Raw genomic sequence first — 13,467 nt, forward strand, 5'->3', positions numbered from 1 at the left:
CTAGACTCCCAGTTATTTCATTAAGGCCGTTTAAAGAAAACATATGGTTTTCTGTCACTTTTAACCTAGTATGAATTAAAAGGCTCTTCACCAAAAGCTCAGAATCTGAATACCAGTTTCCTGCTCTCCCTACACACCCACCGTGTGGGGGTAACCCAATTTCAAAAAATCAAATAAAAAACTTTTTGAGGGAATAGCTGAAACAAAATGACTTTTGAGCTCTACTATGGAATGTAAGGTGTCCAGAATTATGACACTGAAACCTCGCTACAGAAGTAGTATGGAAGAGAAGTCAACAACTTAATGATTAAGCCCACAGACCTTTAGCTTTAGACAGATCTGCATTTGAGTCCAACTTATTAGCTGTACAATCCTGCATGGGTAAGTTACTTAACAACTCAGTCTCAGTTTCCTTTTCTCTAAAATAGGGGTAACAGTAGTATTTACATTATAGGGTAAATACTCAGTGCTTGGGTAATAGACCTTTAATACACTTTAAAAAAAACTTTAGCTATTATTATTATCATTCTTATCTTCCACCATGGATCCTGTACACTGAAATGTTTCTTTACAGATGTGCCAAAAAATAATTATAATTTTTTTTATTTCTTAAATTGATCTATAACAACAAAAAATCCCCAAAATGATGTTATAATGGGCTCATACATATCGCAATATCAAAAATTCTTCTGATTTACAAAAACATATCCTTACCTTGTTTGGTGAATAAATATCATCTTGAAATAGTTAGAAAAAGCAGCCAGCACTGCTCTGTGGGCTTTGAAGTAAACATCTCCAATGGCAACGGTGCAATCACACAGAAAACCAAATTCTCGCTGCATGTTCAGTTGCTGCAGAAGGACAAGGCTATGGCTAGCAGTGTCCATTGTGGCTCTGTGAAAAAGAACAATAGAGGTTTTTTTGTTTGTTTAGTTTTGTTTCAATTTGGCTGCAGTTCACATAAACCTATAAAGTAGCAAAAAAAAAAAAAAAAAAAAAAAAAACCAAGGAGACCTAAATTTAAATGCAATTATATCTAATAGTTTGCAGTACTGTTAATTTTACCCCAAACCTAGTTAATGTTAAATGCCGCAGTTACCACAAACTTCGCTGACCATAAAATGACCTTTCTTCACCTGGTAAGAGAGAGCTTGGTATGAGAGACACAGGAACAAAAGGAGGGCCTGCCCTTTTCTAGCTATATGACTACAACATTTCTCATCTGTTTTCTCTCTGGAAAAATGGGAAGGAGATACTGATCTCTACCTTGAAGTTAAAATGAGGTTACTTACGTGAAAAGCACATTGTAAACTTGCAAACTACAATTCAAATGTTAGCTATAAATGTTAACAATGTAACAGGGTGCCCTGGCTGGGCTACAGCTGTCACTACTCCCTAGGGATCCTGTGTGCTCATGGGAGGGGCCCTGGCCTGCAAACTATCACAGAATGTTTGGGGAACTTAGCAGTCACAGTAAGTTCAGGAACCCTTAAAATAGATGCCAAGCCAACGCCCCTGATTTACATGGGGGCTCAGGAGCCTTATGGAAAAGAACCTGAGTCCTGATCTTAACTAGCTTCAGACACGTACAAACATGGAGGTCTCCAAAGGAAGCTGAATGCAGGATGGGACAACTGGGTTTCGGGGGCGGGGGGAAGGTCATGCATAGGCAAGAACGTGCAGAAGAATTCTGGTTGAGCCGCCAATGGAGCAGCAAGGCCTGGACATTGAAGAGTGCCATGATTCCAGGCAGGTAGGAGGCTGTACTTCCCCACCTTCCCCACCCTAACTGTGCAGAGAGCCCTGGTGCTTGAAGGAGAAGGTGGCTGTGGTATAAAGGGCATTGCGGGGTGGCTGGGAGAACCTCCTATGAAAGAGCAGATCCTGAAAAGACAGCGAGGCTTCCTTACTTGCCAGAGAGACCAAAGTCTAAGGAGATCAGCTGTCTGGAGATGGGCAGTAGCTTGAGCAGCAGACAGCTGAGTGATCCATTACATAATAAAAATAGCTATACTAATACTTTATAGTGCTTAATATGTATCAGGCAAGGAGCCCTGGTGACCCAGTGCTTAAGTGCTCAGCTGCTAACTGGAAAGGTCAGCGGTTCGAACCCACCAGCCGCTCCACAGGAAAAAGACGTGGTAGTCTGCTTCCATAAAGATCACAGCCTTGGAAACCCTGTGAGGCAGCTCTACTCTGTCCTACGGGTCACTATGAGTCAGAATCCACTTGATGGCAGTGAGTTTGGTTTGGGATGTATCAGGCACTGTTCACTCATTTAACTCTCAATACAATCCTACTTGAAAGAGAATATTAAATGCATTTTACAGATGAAGAAACTCAATCAGCACAGATAAGTAATTTACCCAAGGTGACACCGCAGAGCAGGGGATTCAAACCCGTGCACTCTTGCTCCAGACCCAAATTTCTTCCCTCCCCAACTCCCAGAGGGAACATGACCTTACATAGCACCCACAAACTGGAAGAAGCTACAGAACAGTCAGGTTACAGATAAAGGCACCTCTGGGAAGCCTCAGGAATATTTGGAATCAAGGAGAAATCTGGGTTTCCTGCTGGCTAAGCAAATGTGAGACATCAAAACATCATGCTTATTAGTGGGTGAAGTCTAGAATATAGTTGGTGAAGATAATAGTAATTATTACTGATAAAAATGCTAAATCTATTTTTTATTAAAACCTGCATATTTGATGTACTGATTGTTCCTCATCTCCAAGATATATTATTAAGAGAAAAAAGCAAAGTGTGAAATTGTATAGAGAAGACTATTATTTATGTAAAAGGAACAGTTATTTTTTTTAAAAGGTGGGGGAGGAATTGTTTATGTACATACCTCTGGAAAGATTCAAAGAAACCACTAAAATGTTCACTTCTGGGAGGACAGCTGGGGAGTAGGTGGTCAAGGGCGAATGGGGAACTATACTGTTTGAACTTTTAAAACCTTTTTATTGAAGTTTAATATCATAAATACATACCTACATATACCCCCTTTTCCCTCTTCATTTTTAAAATTATGAAATATTTCAGACACATAGGTACAGAGAACAATGTAACAAACCCCCACCCACCCAACCACTATTCAGCACAGAAAGTCAATATTACAAACATAGTGGAAACCCCTTGGCCTGTCTCCCTCATTCTGTCCTCCCACTCACCCTGCCTCCAAAGACAACAACCATCCTGAATTTGGTTTTATGATTCCCTTGTACATCATCACATTCTTTCTGCATATGCATATATCCCTAAACAAAGTATAGTATCCTTCTGCATGTTTAACAACTTTATATAATTAATATTATACTTTAGGAATCTTGCAACTTGTCTTCTTTTAAAACTCTACATTCATTCATTACTTTTAAGAACCCTATATATTCAAACATAATAGCTTCCCCACCCTCCTCCAATTAAAACAAAACTCTGACCCTTACCATCCCCTTTTAGCAGCTTTCAAGCAGCACTAAAATAAGAATAATAAGAACAAAATCTACAGAGAATTGATCCCATGCTCTAAGAATATAAACAAAAACCCAAATTGTGGGTATTGTTCCAAGAGGCCATTTAACTAAGAGATCACTACTTACTGTATTTACCACACTCTCTGAATTCTAACACCATCAATTTACAGGGAGATTAAAAATACAAAATAAAACTCTAACAGAAATTTCAGTATATAAAAAAAGTATCTTAGAATCAGTGAAATAGCTCAAATGGAAGTACCTTAAATTAGCCTTACAAATTGTCTCAAAAAACAACCAACCAACCATCCCTCAGATCATGAACATTTTCTCCAGTTCTTCCTATATGTAGTAATCCATTAGTATAATGAATCATTGAGCCTTATAGAAATGAGAAACGGCAGACTAAAGAAGTTGTACATATAAGAATCTCGTGGTTAATGGTCTATGAGTAACAGTAATTCTTCACTTATTCAACATTTTTGAGAGAAATTTAATAAAGAAAAAATACTTGAAAGCATGCATTGTGCAAAGCACAGGGATAGGAAAAAAAAATCAGACACAGGTCCTGCACTCAAGAAGATTACAGGCTAATAGGGGAGATAAAACATAGTAATTACAATATGAAGTCAAAAGTGATAAGTGCCATAAAAGCAGTTCAGAGAACACACTGAGGGGGAAATAAATAACAGGTGACCCAGCGGAAAAAAAGGCATTTGCACGGACTTAGATGAAAAGGCAGAAAATGAGCACAGCTTCCAGGCAGAAAAAATAGAATGAGTAAAAGTATAGGGAGGAGTATAAATATATAGGTAATAGAACTATCCAGTTTGGCATGGAATAAAAACAAAAGAAGAAGGAAATAATGAGATGGGGTTAGCTCACAGAGGGTACTGAATGTAAGACTAGAAGTTCCTCTAGTTCTGTTCAGAATTGAGAACTATGTAAGACGTTTCAGTAAGAACAGCATGATAATTACTTATTTTATGGGAGGGAGAATAGCAATAGTAGTTATAGCTCAGACTCTGGATTTAAATTCCAGCTCTACCACTTACTAGCTGTGTGATCTTAACAAGATACTTAACTCTCTGGGTCTCAGTTTCTTCATTTATCAAGTAATTACTTCATGGGTTGTCCTATGGAGTTAATAAGATAATGTACACAAAAGCACTTAGAACAGTGGGGGATAACTTGTTCAATAAATACAAGTTATCATCATCACCACCAACCCCAGATCATAAGGCTGTGATTCAAGATTACTATAGCAGCAATATATTAAGAAGATCAGCAAGGGAAAGGCATGGAGAAAGACCAACAAGGGGGCTACTGCAATATTCAAGTAATGACAGTGGGAATGAAGGAGGAGCTGCAAGAAATACACCAGATGTAGAACTCACGTGACTTGGTAGCAGATGGGTATGATCAGCTACAGAGATAAAGTCAAAGGTGAGTCTCAGAATTCCAACCTACTCATATGGAAGAATCCACTCATTCCTTCAACTCATATTTGCAGAGAAACTGCCCTGTGCTAGGTGTTGCTATAAAGGTAGGGTCCCAAAATGCCAGAAAAGAGGCACAGAAACTGGCTTGGTAGACAGAAGTTCTATTTTGGACGTAGCGAGTTTGAGATGTCTATCCCCCGGACACTTACACAGAAATGTTTAGTGATCATTGAAAGCAATATACAGGATTGGGGATCTAGAGAGGGAAGGGTTGGAGAGAGAAGAGGCCTCTGAAATGATAAAGTCACAAAGAATGGATGGGACTATAGAGCGAAATGAGTGGGAAAAAAAGCTAAGAATGAATCATTGGAAAACACAGAAAAGACACAGTAAGAGAAAACAGGAGACATCAGAAAACACTGCCACTTGAGGGCAAGAGAAAGGAAGGCAGGCAAGAACTTGGGAGGAGGCAAAGATGGTATAAAATGCTACAGAGAAACACAGGAATGAGGCCCATTGCAAACACGCTCAATTGTGGTGAATAAGAAGTTTCTGGAGACCTCTGACAACAGCTCAGGAATATAATGAGGGCAAAATATCTGACTGCAAGGGGTTTTTAGAAACAAAGGTCATGAAGGGAAGGCACAGATAAAATAGGACATTGAGGGTACTGCAGATCAAAGGGAGACTTTTAGGCTGAAGGGGAGCAGAGCCTAGGAAGAAAAGCTAAAAGGGATGCAATCGTAAGTGTAAGTGCAGCAGCTTTTCTGATAATGAAAAGGAGATGGCTGAGGTGGGGAGAGGGAATTTGTGAGTACTCTTTTAGATGGTACTGACTGATTTACAAAATCTGAAGTCCATCTATTTGCAGAGAGAAGATGAGTTTAGGCTTTGAAAAAAAAAAAAAAAAGGAAAGAAACCTGGAGTAATAATCTCTGACATAACATGACATTTATGGAGAATTTTCATATACATTAATTTCTCTTCTTCAGATTCAATAATTTCTATTAATCTTAAAGTTCACTCTTCCATTATTTCTAATCTGTTGTTAAACCCATTCAGTGATATTTTTTATTTCAGGTAGTGTATTTTCAGTTCTAAAATTTCCGTTTCATTCTTTAAAAATTTTTTTCTCTGCTGAGAGTTTCCATTTGTTTACGTACTACATGCTTCTTTTGCTTTACATTTCTGAGCACCGTTACAGTAGTCGCTTTAAGTATTCTCTAAATCCAACCTCTGGATCATCTTGGTGTCAGTCTCCATTGATTAGGGTGATGGTTTCCTGTTTTTTCATATGTCTAGTAATTTTGGCTTATATCCTAGACATTGTGATTAATAAAGACTCTAGATTCTGTAAAATTCCTCTAAAGATTGTTGATTTCTTTTCTTTTAAGCATACAATTAACTTGATTGGACTTAAAACTCGAAGTTCTACCCCCCACCCCCACCCCTGCAGTGGGCAGCAGCTGAAATCTCTGTTCCTTTTTTTTTTTTTTAAGCCTTAGCTGCCCTCTTTGAGGGTGTTCCACACGTGTGTAGTTCAGCCAGGAGTTGAAAAGAGATTTGAGCAGAGATTATTCTCAGTATTTGGGGTACCCACAGGTCCTTTGTAGGATTTCCCCCCTCACTTTCCAGGTATGTGGTCACTCTAAACTCTGTCATCTTTTCTTTAAGCAAGTAAAACTGCAGGTTATTATCCTACTTTTAGCCATAACCTCATGTCACCAACCAGGCTGCCCTCAGGCTATAAGTCATAAAAATAGAAACATACACAGTCCTGTTTCCTTCTTCAAAGTGTAGACCTCACTACCGTTTCTGCCTACTTTTTGCCACTCTGCAATGCCTTCCGGTAGTTAAAAAAAATTTTTTTTTCAAGTTTATAGTTTTTATCTATGGGAGAATTGTCCTGATGAGAATTACTCAGCCATTATTCTTTATCGACAGTTCTAAAAAGTTTTTGTCTCAAGATTTATTTACATAAAAAAAGGACTGCAAAGAGCTATTGTTTATATGGGTTATATTTACTGATATTTATCATATTAGAAATTAAAAGTGAAAAGTTTTAAAAATATTTACTAATTCATTTAAAATAACAATAAACCCATCATACATTAACATAAATTTTTTTTTTCTCCTAGAAAGAAATTGTTTAAAAAAAAGTGACAAGACTAGCATCGCTTTACATTTTTGTAAGCCTCTTCAGTATCTGGCTTAAAAATACACGGCTGGATTCTTGTATCTGCTTCTGCATTCAGTCTGCTGCCATGAGTTATTTTGGTTAAAGAATATGAAAACCAGGCCTTGCAAAAGGGAGAACCTTGAAGACCCAATGAAAGAGTTTCAGGAATCTCCAGAGTTCCTTGGACCACACTTTGAGAACCACTGCCCTACACTATCTTTTTTATCCTATGAGGTAGCAGAGCAGGTATTATGAGCTCCATTTTATTGTTAAAGAGCCACAGGCTCCAAGAAGGCAGGAAAGTCAGACAACTAGTATTAAATGGTGCTGCTAGTACTTTAAATTTGACTTCAAGCTTAGTGCCCTTGTACAAAACCTCCATCTATACCTTTTAACATACATATTGACAGTAGATTTTGCAAATCTGTTGAATCAAGTTTATACAATGAAACAAATTCAGATCTGTTAAAAAAACAATATGTTCATTCAAAGTTATTTGCATAATAAATCTTCTATGTTTTAAGGCAACACAACCACATTTTACCTCATCAATATCTCCACTCCATTACAGCATTACTAAGAACATTTTCTAATGCAACCTACTTTGCAAATTATAAGCTAGGCTTTATGTAGAGCCTTTGTTTATCATTTCTTTGACCATCAATTTTATTTTCTCTAGTATATGGAATAGCCCAATGTTTTCTATGCATACAGAAGGATCTTAGAACTTACATTTGAGAATTTCTGGTGAAAATTTTAAGATGTGAGAAAGGCTGCGGTAAAATAATTTATCATTTTGTTATGTTTACAAATACTAGAGCCACATTTTAAGAGTACCATACTTTAAAAAGATCTACCTGTTATCAAAGTGATGTTTATATTGTAATAGGTTTAGCTTTGATAGTTAAGAGAGACTATGAAACCCTTATTTGCTTTCTGGACTACAGTAACTTTGGATTAGTTCTAAGTGAAGTAAGATGAAACAGCTTTATACTGGTAACTGTGTTTTTTTAATTCCAAGTGAGCTTGATAGTCACCATTTTGATTTTCATTTATTTTTAAAATCTACTGTATTAGTTAGTCTGGACTCTTAGATCTAAGGTAGCCAAAACAATGCCCTGGACTACATAGCCTTTCACTCTCTCAGGCTGTAAGAATCCTCAATAAAAAAGGAACGAAAGGACTAGGCCATCTGTTTCTGTAGAAAAACAAATGGTCTTAGATGTTTTCTCTGTAGGTCCTACCACTGTGACTTTATGGTTAATTATCATTAAGACAAGGAAACAGGACAGTTGTCAGAGGAATGTGTACAGCTTTTTTGAGCTACTTACTACTCATGGTTATAAATACAAAGGTAAAAGCAGAAATATTCAAAGCACCACATGGTAAAAAGACCTTATACAATGATTTTAACTTTTTAATGGTACTTTCACATTACTGTGTAAGGCATGACATTTGACTACCTAGAGAATGTAAGAATGTTTGTAGAGATTACTTTATCCTGGAACAGTGGCTCTTATCACTGGCTGTACTGTAAAAACCTTCTATGCAGAGCTATACTGATGGCCGGCCGAATCCTACCCCAGACTAACCCATACAATTGCTGGGGGTGAGGCACAGATCCTTTTTTAAAAAGCTCCCCAGGTGATTCTGATATGATGTTAAGAACCACTGGCTTATAAGAACAGAGGACTGAGGAAACCAAGACAGTATTTCACACTTTAAAATTACACAGAAAAAAAAACAATTTCACAAGTGCTCAATGCATGGGAATTATACCGATTACACTAAATGAGCAAAACCCAAAAACTGTAATATAAACTAAAAACTTGGCCAGATTAAGAAACAAAAGTGCTCCCAAGCTACAGGAGCGGTTATGGTGAATGGGGGGAGAGAGGATACAACATTTTCAGACTTCCTTTTTAAACGTATTTAGGAATGAGAAGTATTTACTCTCATACTCTATTACACCTATTTTCATAATATCTAAAAATGATATGGAAATTCCAAACTGAAAATACTGTTCAAAGTACAATCTGCAGGAATTCGGGGCATCTGTTTATCCACTGAGAATGTTTGAGAGGTGGGCAAGTAGATGTGGCAGATGACACAGGAAGAGCAGTTACGCTCGAGAGACCTTTAACAGAACAGGGAAACGTTACTTTGGGGCCTCCTGCCTGTTGGCAGACAGAGCCAGCTTTCTACATCTCTAACCTCCCATCTAACCAACAGTGTGTGATGCCTGATAAAGCTGCACCACCAGACAAACAAGAATGTTAACACCGGTGAGTATAAATTACTAATGGATGGAACTTAAAAAAAAAGCAGAACCCTCTGGAGGAAAGGAAAAGATTTTTCTTAGTTCACTAAAAAAAATAAAAAGAAAATAAGAGATTCAAAAGACAGGAGAAAGTTGGAAAACAACAACGCAAGTATAGACTTAAAATACAGTAGAGATAAGAATGAATATAACTCCTCATTGGTATAGTGAACCAATACTTCCTGTGTCATGGAAAAGTTCCAGCAAAGTTAGTTACCCACATAGGCTGATGAAACCCATTGCTTGAAATGCCTAAAGTTTTTCAGAAGAAACAAAAAGTCTATGTATCATTACTGATTTTTAACCAGGGAAGAAATGAATTTGAAAAATTTCAAAAATAACTGACTTGAAACTATACTTTTTCCAAATAAGGCAAAAAAAAAAAAAAAAAAAAAGAATCTTGCTAGTAAAGGGAAAGAAGTATAAATAAATTCAATCAATAATCTTAAAACTGATGTTTGCTTCAAATATCTTTTTTCCTCTTCCTCCACTCTCCCTCTTCAGTAATTAAGAATTTAATAATCTTAACAACTGTTTTATAATCAAAAGCCTTAATAGCTGTCCTAGTTATTATCAAGAGCTACCTTCATAATGAGTAAACACTATATGGCAGGACTTGTACTAGGTGCTCTATAAGCATTATCTTTTTTAATCCTCACGTGACCATATGTGTTATTTCCATTTCACAGATGAAGAAAAATTTAAGCTTAGGACACGCAACTAGCAAATGGTATAAAGCGGGGATCAAAAAGCCAGGTCTGACTCCATAGCCTGTGCTGCTAACCATGATCTGAAGCAGTATTTTTCTTAGTGTTCCCCTCAAAAGACTGAAGTTCACATGCTATTTGGGATAAAAAAGCAGAAAGGGGGCACAGGAAGTGGTACAGAAGTACTTTCTCATTTATTAAGAGCACCTGTGCTGCTTTTTTAAAGACAAGCAAAAACCCTGCAACGGTATAAAGCCCCCAACTCTTTTCTGGCCCTGTTAGTACTAAATGAACAAGTTTTTCTTTAACAAGATGGTCAAGTACCACCTACGGATCACAGTACTAAATAAATCACTTTGGTTCAGTGGTGGGGAGGGCATTATGCAACACTTCCCAGCACAGCCCTTGCCAGGATATTTTTCGGCCAAGGCACTTGGGCCCCTCCTCTTAGCTAGACAGCCTGGCTCCTTCGCATTCCCCTCAGGAGATAGGGTGGAAGCGCACAGCACAGCTCCACTTTCTAAGGCCTGGAGGGCAGCTGAAAGTCCTGCTCGGCCTCTCTGGGCAACCACAGGCGCCAATAAATCAGCCACAGGCGATTCACTCATCCCCTTCCTGGCTTGAAGTGGTAGCAAGATATAACGCAAAAGACCGCTGACTGGACTTGGGAGACAAACGATCTAGGCTTGAGTGCTAATGCAAATGCCTGCATCACCACAGCCAGGTAAATCTCTCTGAGCCTCAGTTTCCTCATTTGTAACATGGTGACAGTACCACTTCCTTTTCGGTAAGCATCAAAATTCATCTTTGAAAGGAGCTATCATAAGGCTTGGCTCAGTGCAGGGAATCAACAAAAAGCAACTGAACCTGAACAAGACATTTGATAAACGGCTGGCCAAAAAGTGCAGCAGGTCACGTGGGGTCCTTCCCTACCTTCTCGCTGACCATCCCTGTGATGTTCCAGGTTCCTGATTACCTCCCAGCCACCAAACCAACCTATCCCATGTCCTGTCACTTCAGTGTTCTGTTCCCCATTAAGGAGCTGATGTCTGATAACTGATTCAGAGTTTACCCTTTCCTAAAACATATCCAGATTACTAGAGGACTTTGATGCCTTAACACAAGGAAGTAACCAATGCTGAAAATGTTGATTATTCTTGCAGAGCAACAGGGATTAATTTTTTTGGGGGGGGGGGGCAGGCTTTTAGCTTGAAAGTCCATTATAGGCAGCCTATCCTACCTAAAAACACTGCCAACCCCATTCCTTAAAACAAATACCAGAGCCATCACACACTGGTAAACCCTGATTTTCAAAAACCTGGTGGATAGTCTCTACAGTGAGTGGGTTAAGTTGGCACTGCAGTCCTGGTGTGGTACAGAGAGTAATGAATGACCGAGGAGTCTGGAGCCCTGGAGTCTACTGCGCCAGTGCTGTAGGACCTCCAACAAGCCACATGCTCTTTAGGCCTGGTATTCTCATCTGTAAAATAAGAGGTCTGAACTAGATTTCCTAAGGCCTTTCTCAGCTCTAAAATCTGTAATTCCAAAGTGTACTTTACACACTTGACATAATCCTGTGAGAGAATCTACGCCTCTACCAGAATGACTTGAGTCTCAACAGAATGAAAGCCAAATTTAATCCTTCGGGAGGTAGCGGGCGTTGATGTATTCAGCGTGTATTAAAGCTACTGTCAAGTTCCAGGTAGAGAGCTACGCGCTGCATAAGCAGTCTGATAACAGCTTGATTTCTCTAAATAATTAGCGCTAGAGAAGTCGGTGATATGACTGCAAGCTTCAAAAAGAAAAACTGGATTTGTTTAGAACGAGACTAATATAATTTGGAAAAAAAGTAATGAGTGGGGGGTGGGAGGTTGAGACGACTTCCTGCTCTAGACATTGGATAATCCCAAACTGGAGGGGGGCACAGTGGCCGCAGCGTCCTGGCAGCCTACACCTGGAGACCCGCCGCTTACAGGAGGCGTCGGCGCAGCCGCCTGGGGGACGCCGCAGGCCTGCAGAGCTTTCCCGCGCCGGGTGGCACTCTGGCCTGCAGCGGGGAGGGCTCCATTACGGCGCCCTCGAGCGCCGTCCCCTCCAGGGCCCGTCTGCTGCCCAGAGCGGGCGGCGAGGGGTGGCTCTGGGGCATCCTCCGCCCAGCGTTCATTCGTGGTTGCCTTTTTCCTCCTCTGCCCTGACTGACATCTCCAACGGATCAAAAACACCCCACTCCCCAGCTACTTGCATCTGTCCCGCGAGCGGCGTAGCTGCAGGCCGCCGCCTCGAGCGGCTCGCGGCGGGAGGGACCGAGCCTGGAGCAGCCCACAGGGGCTGGGCCGCGTCGCTTACCCAGATGCCGCCGCGGCGGCGGGCCGGCTCCTCCGTGCGGGAGGGGCAGGTTCCCGCGCCGCGCTCAGCACGCGGCAGCGCCGGCTCACGCACCCCACGGCCGGCTCTCGCGCGGCTTCCCGCGCCGGCCGCCCAGCGACGGGCCCACGTGATCGCGCGCCTGGCAGCCGGGGAACGGGTGTGCTGGACCGGAGTGTTCGTGCGTGCGTGCCTGCGTGCGTGCGTGCTTACGTGCGCTCCCGCCGGCCCAAGTGGCCGGGCGGGGGTCGGCCAGCGCTCGAGGCGCTGTCGCCACGGTCCCCAGTCGTGACTCTGTAGGCGGAAACGTGGGGACGAACCTGAGCGTCACAGGCTCCCCACGCACAGCCGCGTGACACAGGGACTTTCCCCAGGGTGTGCAAAAGCACGGGCGCCCTTTCATTTCTGGGGTGGGGGTGGGGAAGGATGCGCCCGCGTATTCGCGGGGAGAGGGGCTGGGCGCGGGGCCAGGGAGGCTGAGCCGCGGGAGCCGGGGAGGGGAGGCGGGCTGGGCGGGGTGGGGTATGGCGGGGGAAGTGACTCAGGGCCAGAGGCGGACAGGCCCATGGCAGGCGGGGTGGGGGAGCGCAGGGAACGGGCGACTCCGAATGGAGCCGCCTCGGATGGGACAGGGCGAGGGTGCCGGCGCCCCCATAACGCCGGTGGCGTACCGCGACGGAGGGACCAGCTGCTGGGTCCTGAGGGGCAGGGGTCTGACATCTGGAACGGAGTGGGGAAGTAGCATCCTGCCCTTGGGGAGTCGTGAGGAACCCAGTCCCATCCAGCTGTGCAAACAGGAGGAGGAGGAGGTCCCAAGCCTACCCTTGGGAGAGGGGCGAGAGGGGTGGTCAAGCCGCCGCCGCCGCGCCGCGCCGGCCCCCGCGGTGCGGGCTGCGCCAGCCTTCTCGGAGCCCGACGCAGAAACTTGTTGCAACAAACAGGCGACCGCGGGTGCCCCTAGCAGCCAGCGGCGGAGTGGGTG

General features: G+C 42.0%; 1 protein-coding gene across 10 annotated transcripts in view; it reads right to left on the reverse strand.

The window, feature by feature from the left end:
• ZBTB25 (zinc finger and BTB domain containing 25) overlaps positions 1 to 13,398 on the reverse strand; it is a 34,711-nt gene extending 21,313 nt beyond the window's left edge. For 7 of the 10 annotated variants that reach the window (XR_007518917.1, XM_049898225.1, XM_049898224.1 and 4 more), the window contains exons 1-2: positions 12,095 to 12,357; positions 715 to 894 (exon numbers count right to left, since the gene is read on the reverse strand). Coding sequence is in view for 9 of the 10 variants with exons in the window: in XM_049898225.1 (XP_049754182.1) it covers positions 715 to 894; positions 12,095 to 12,285 (371 nt within the window). In the remaining variant the exon portion in view is untranslated. The other 3 variants (XM_049898229.1, XM_049898227.1, XM_049898228.1) reach the window with 3 other exon arrangements.
• Between the last annotated feature and the right edge of the window lie 69 nt (positions 13,399 to 13,467).

The sequence above is a fragment of the Elephas maximus genome, chromosome 10 (genome assembly GCF_024166365.1).
Source record: "Elephas maximus indicus isolate mEleMax1 chromosome 10, mEleMax1 primary haplotype, whole genome shotgun sequence".
Taxonomy (NCBI): domain Eukaryota; kingdom Metazoa; phylum Chordata; class Mammalia; order Proboscidea; family Elephantidae; genus Elephas; species Elephas maximus.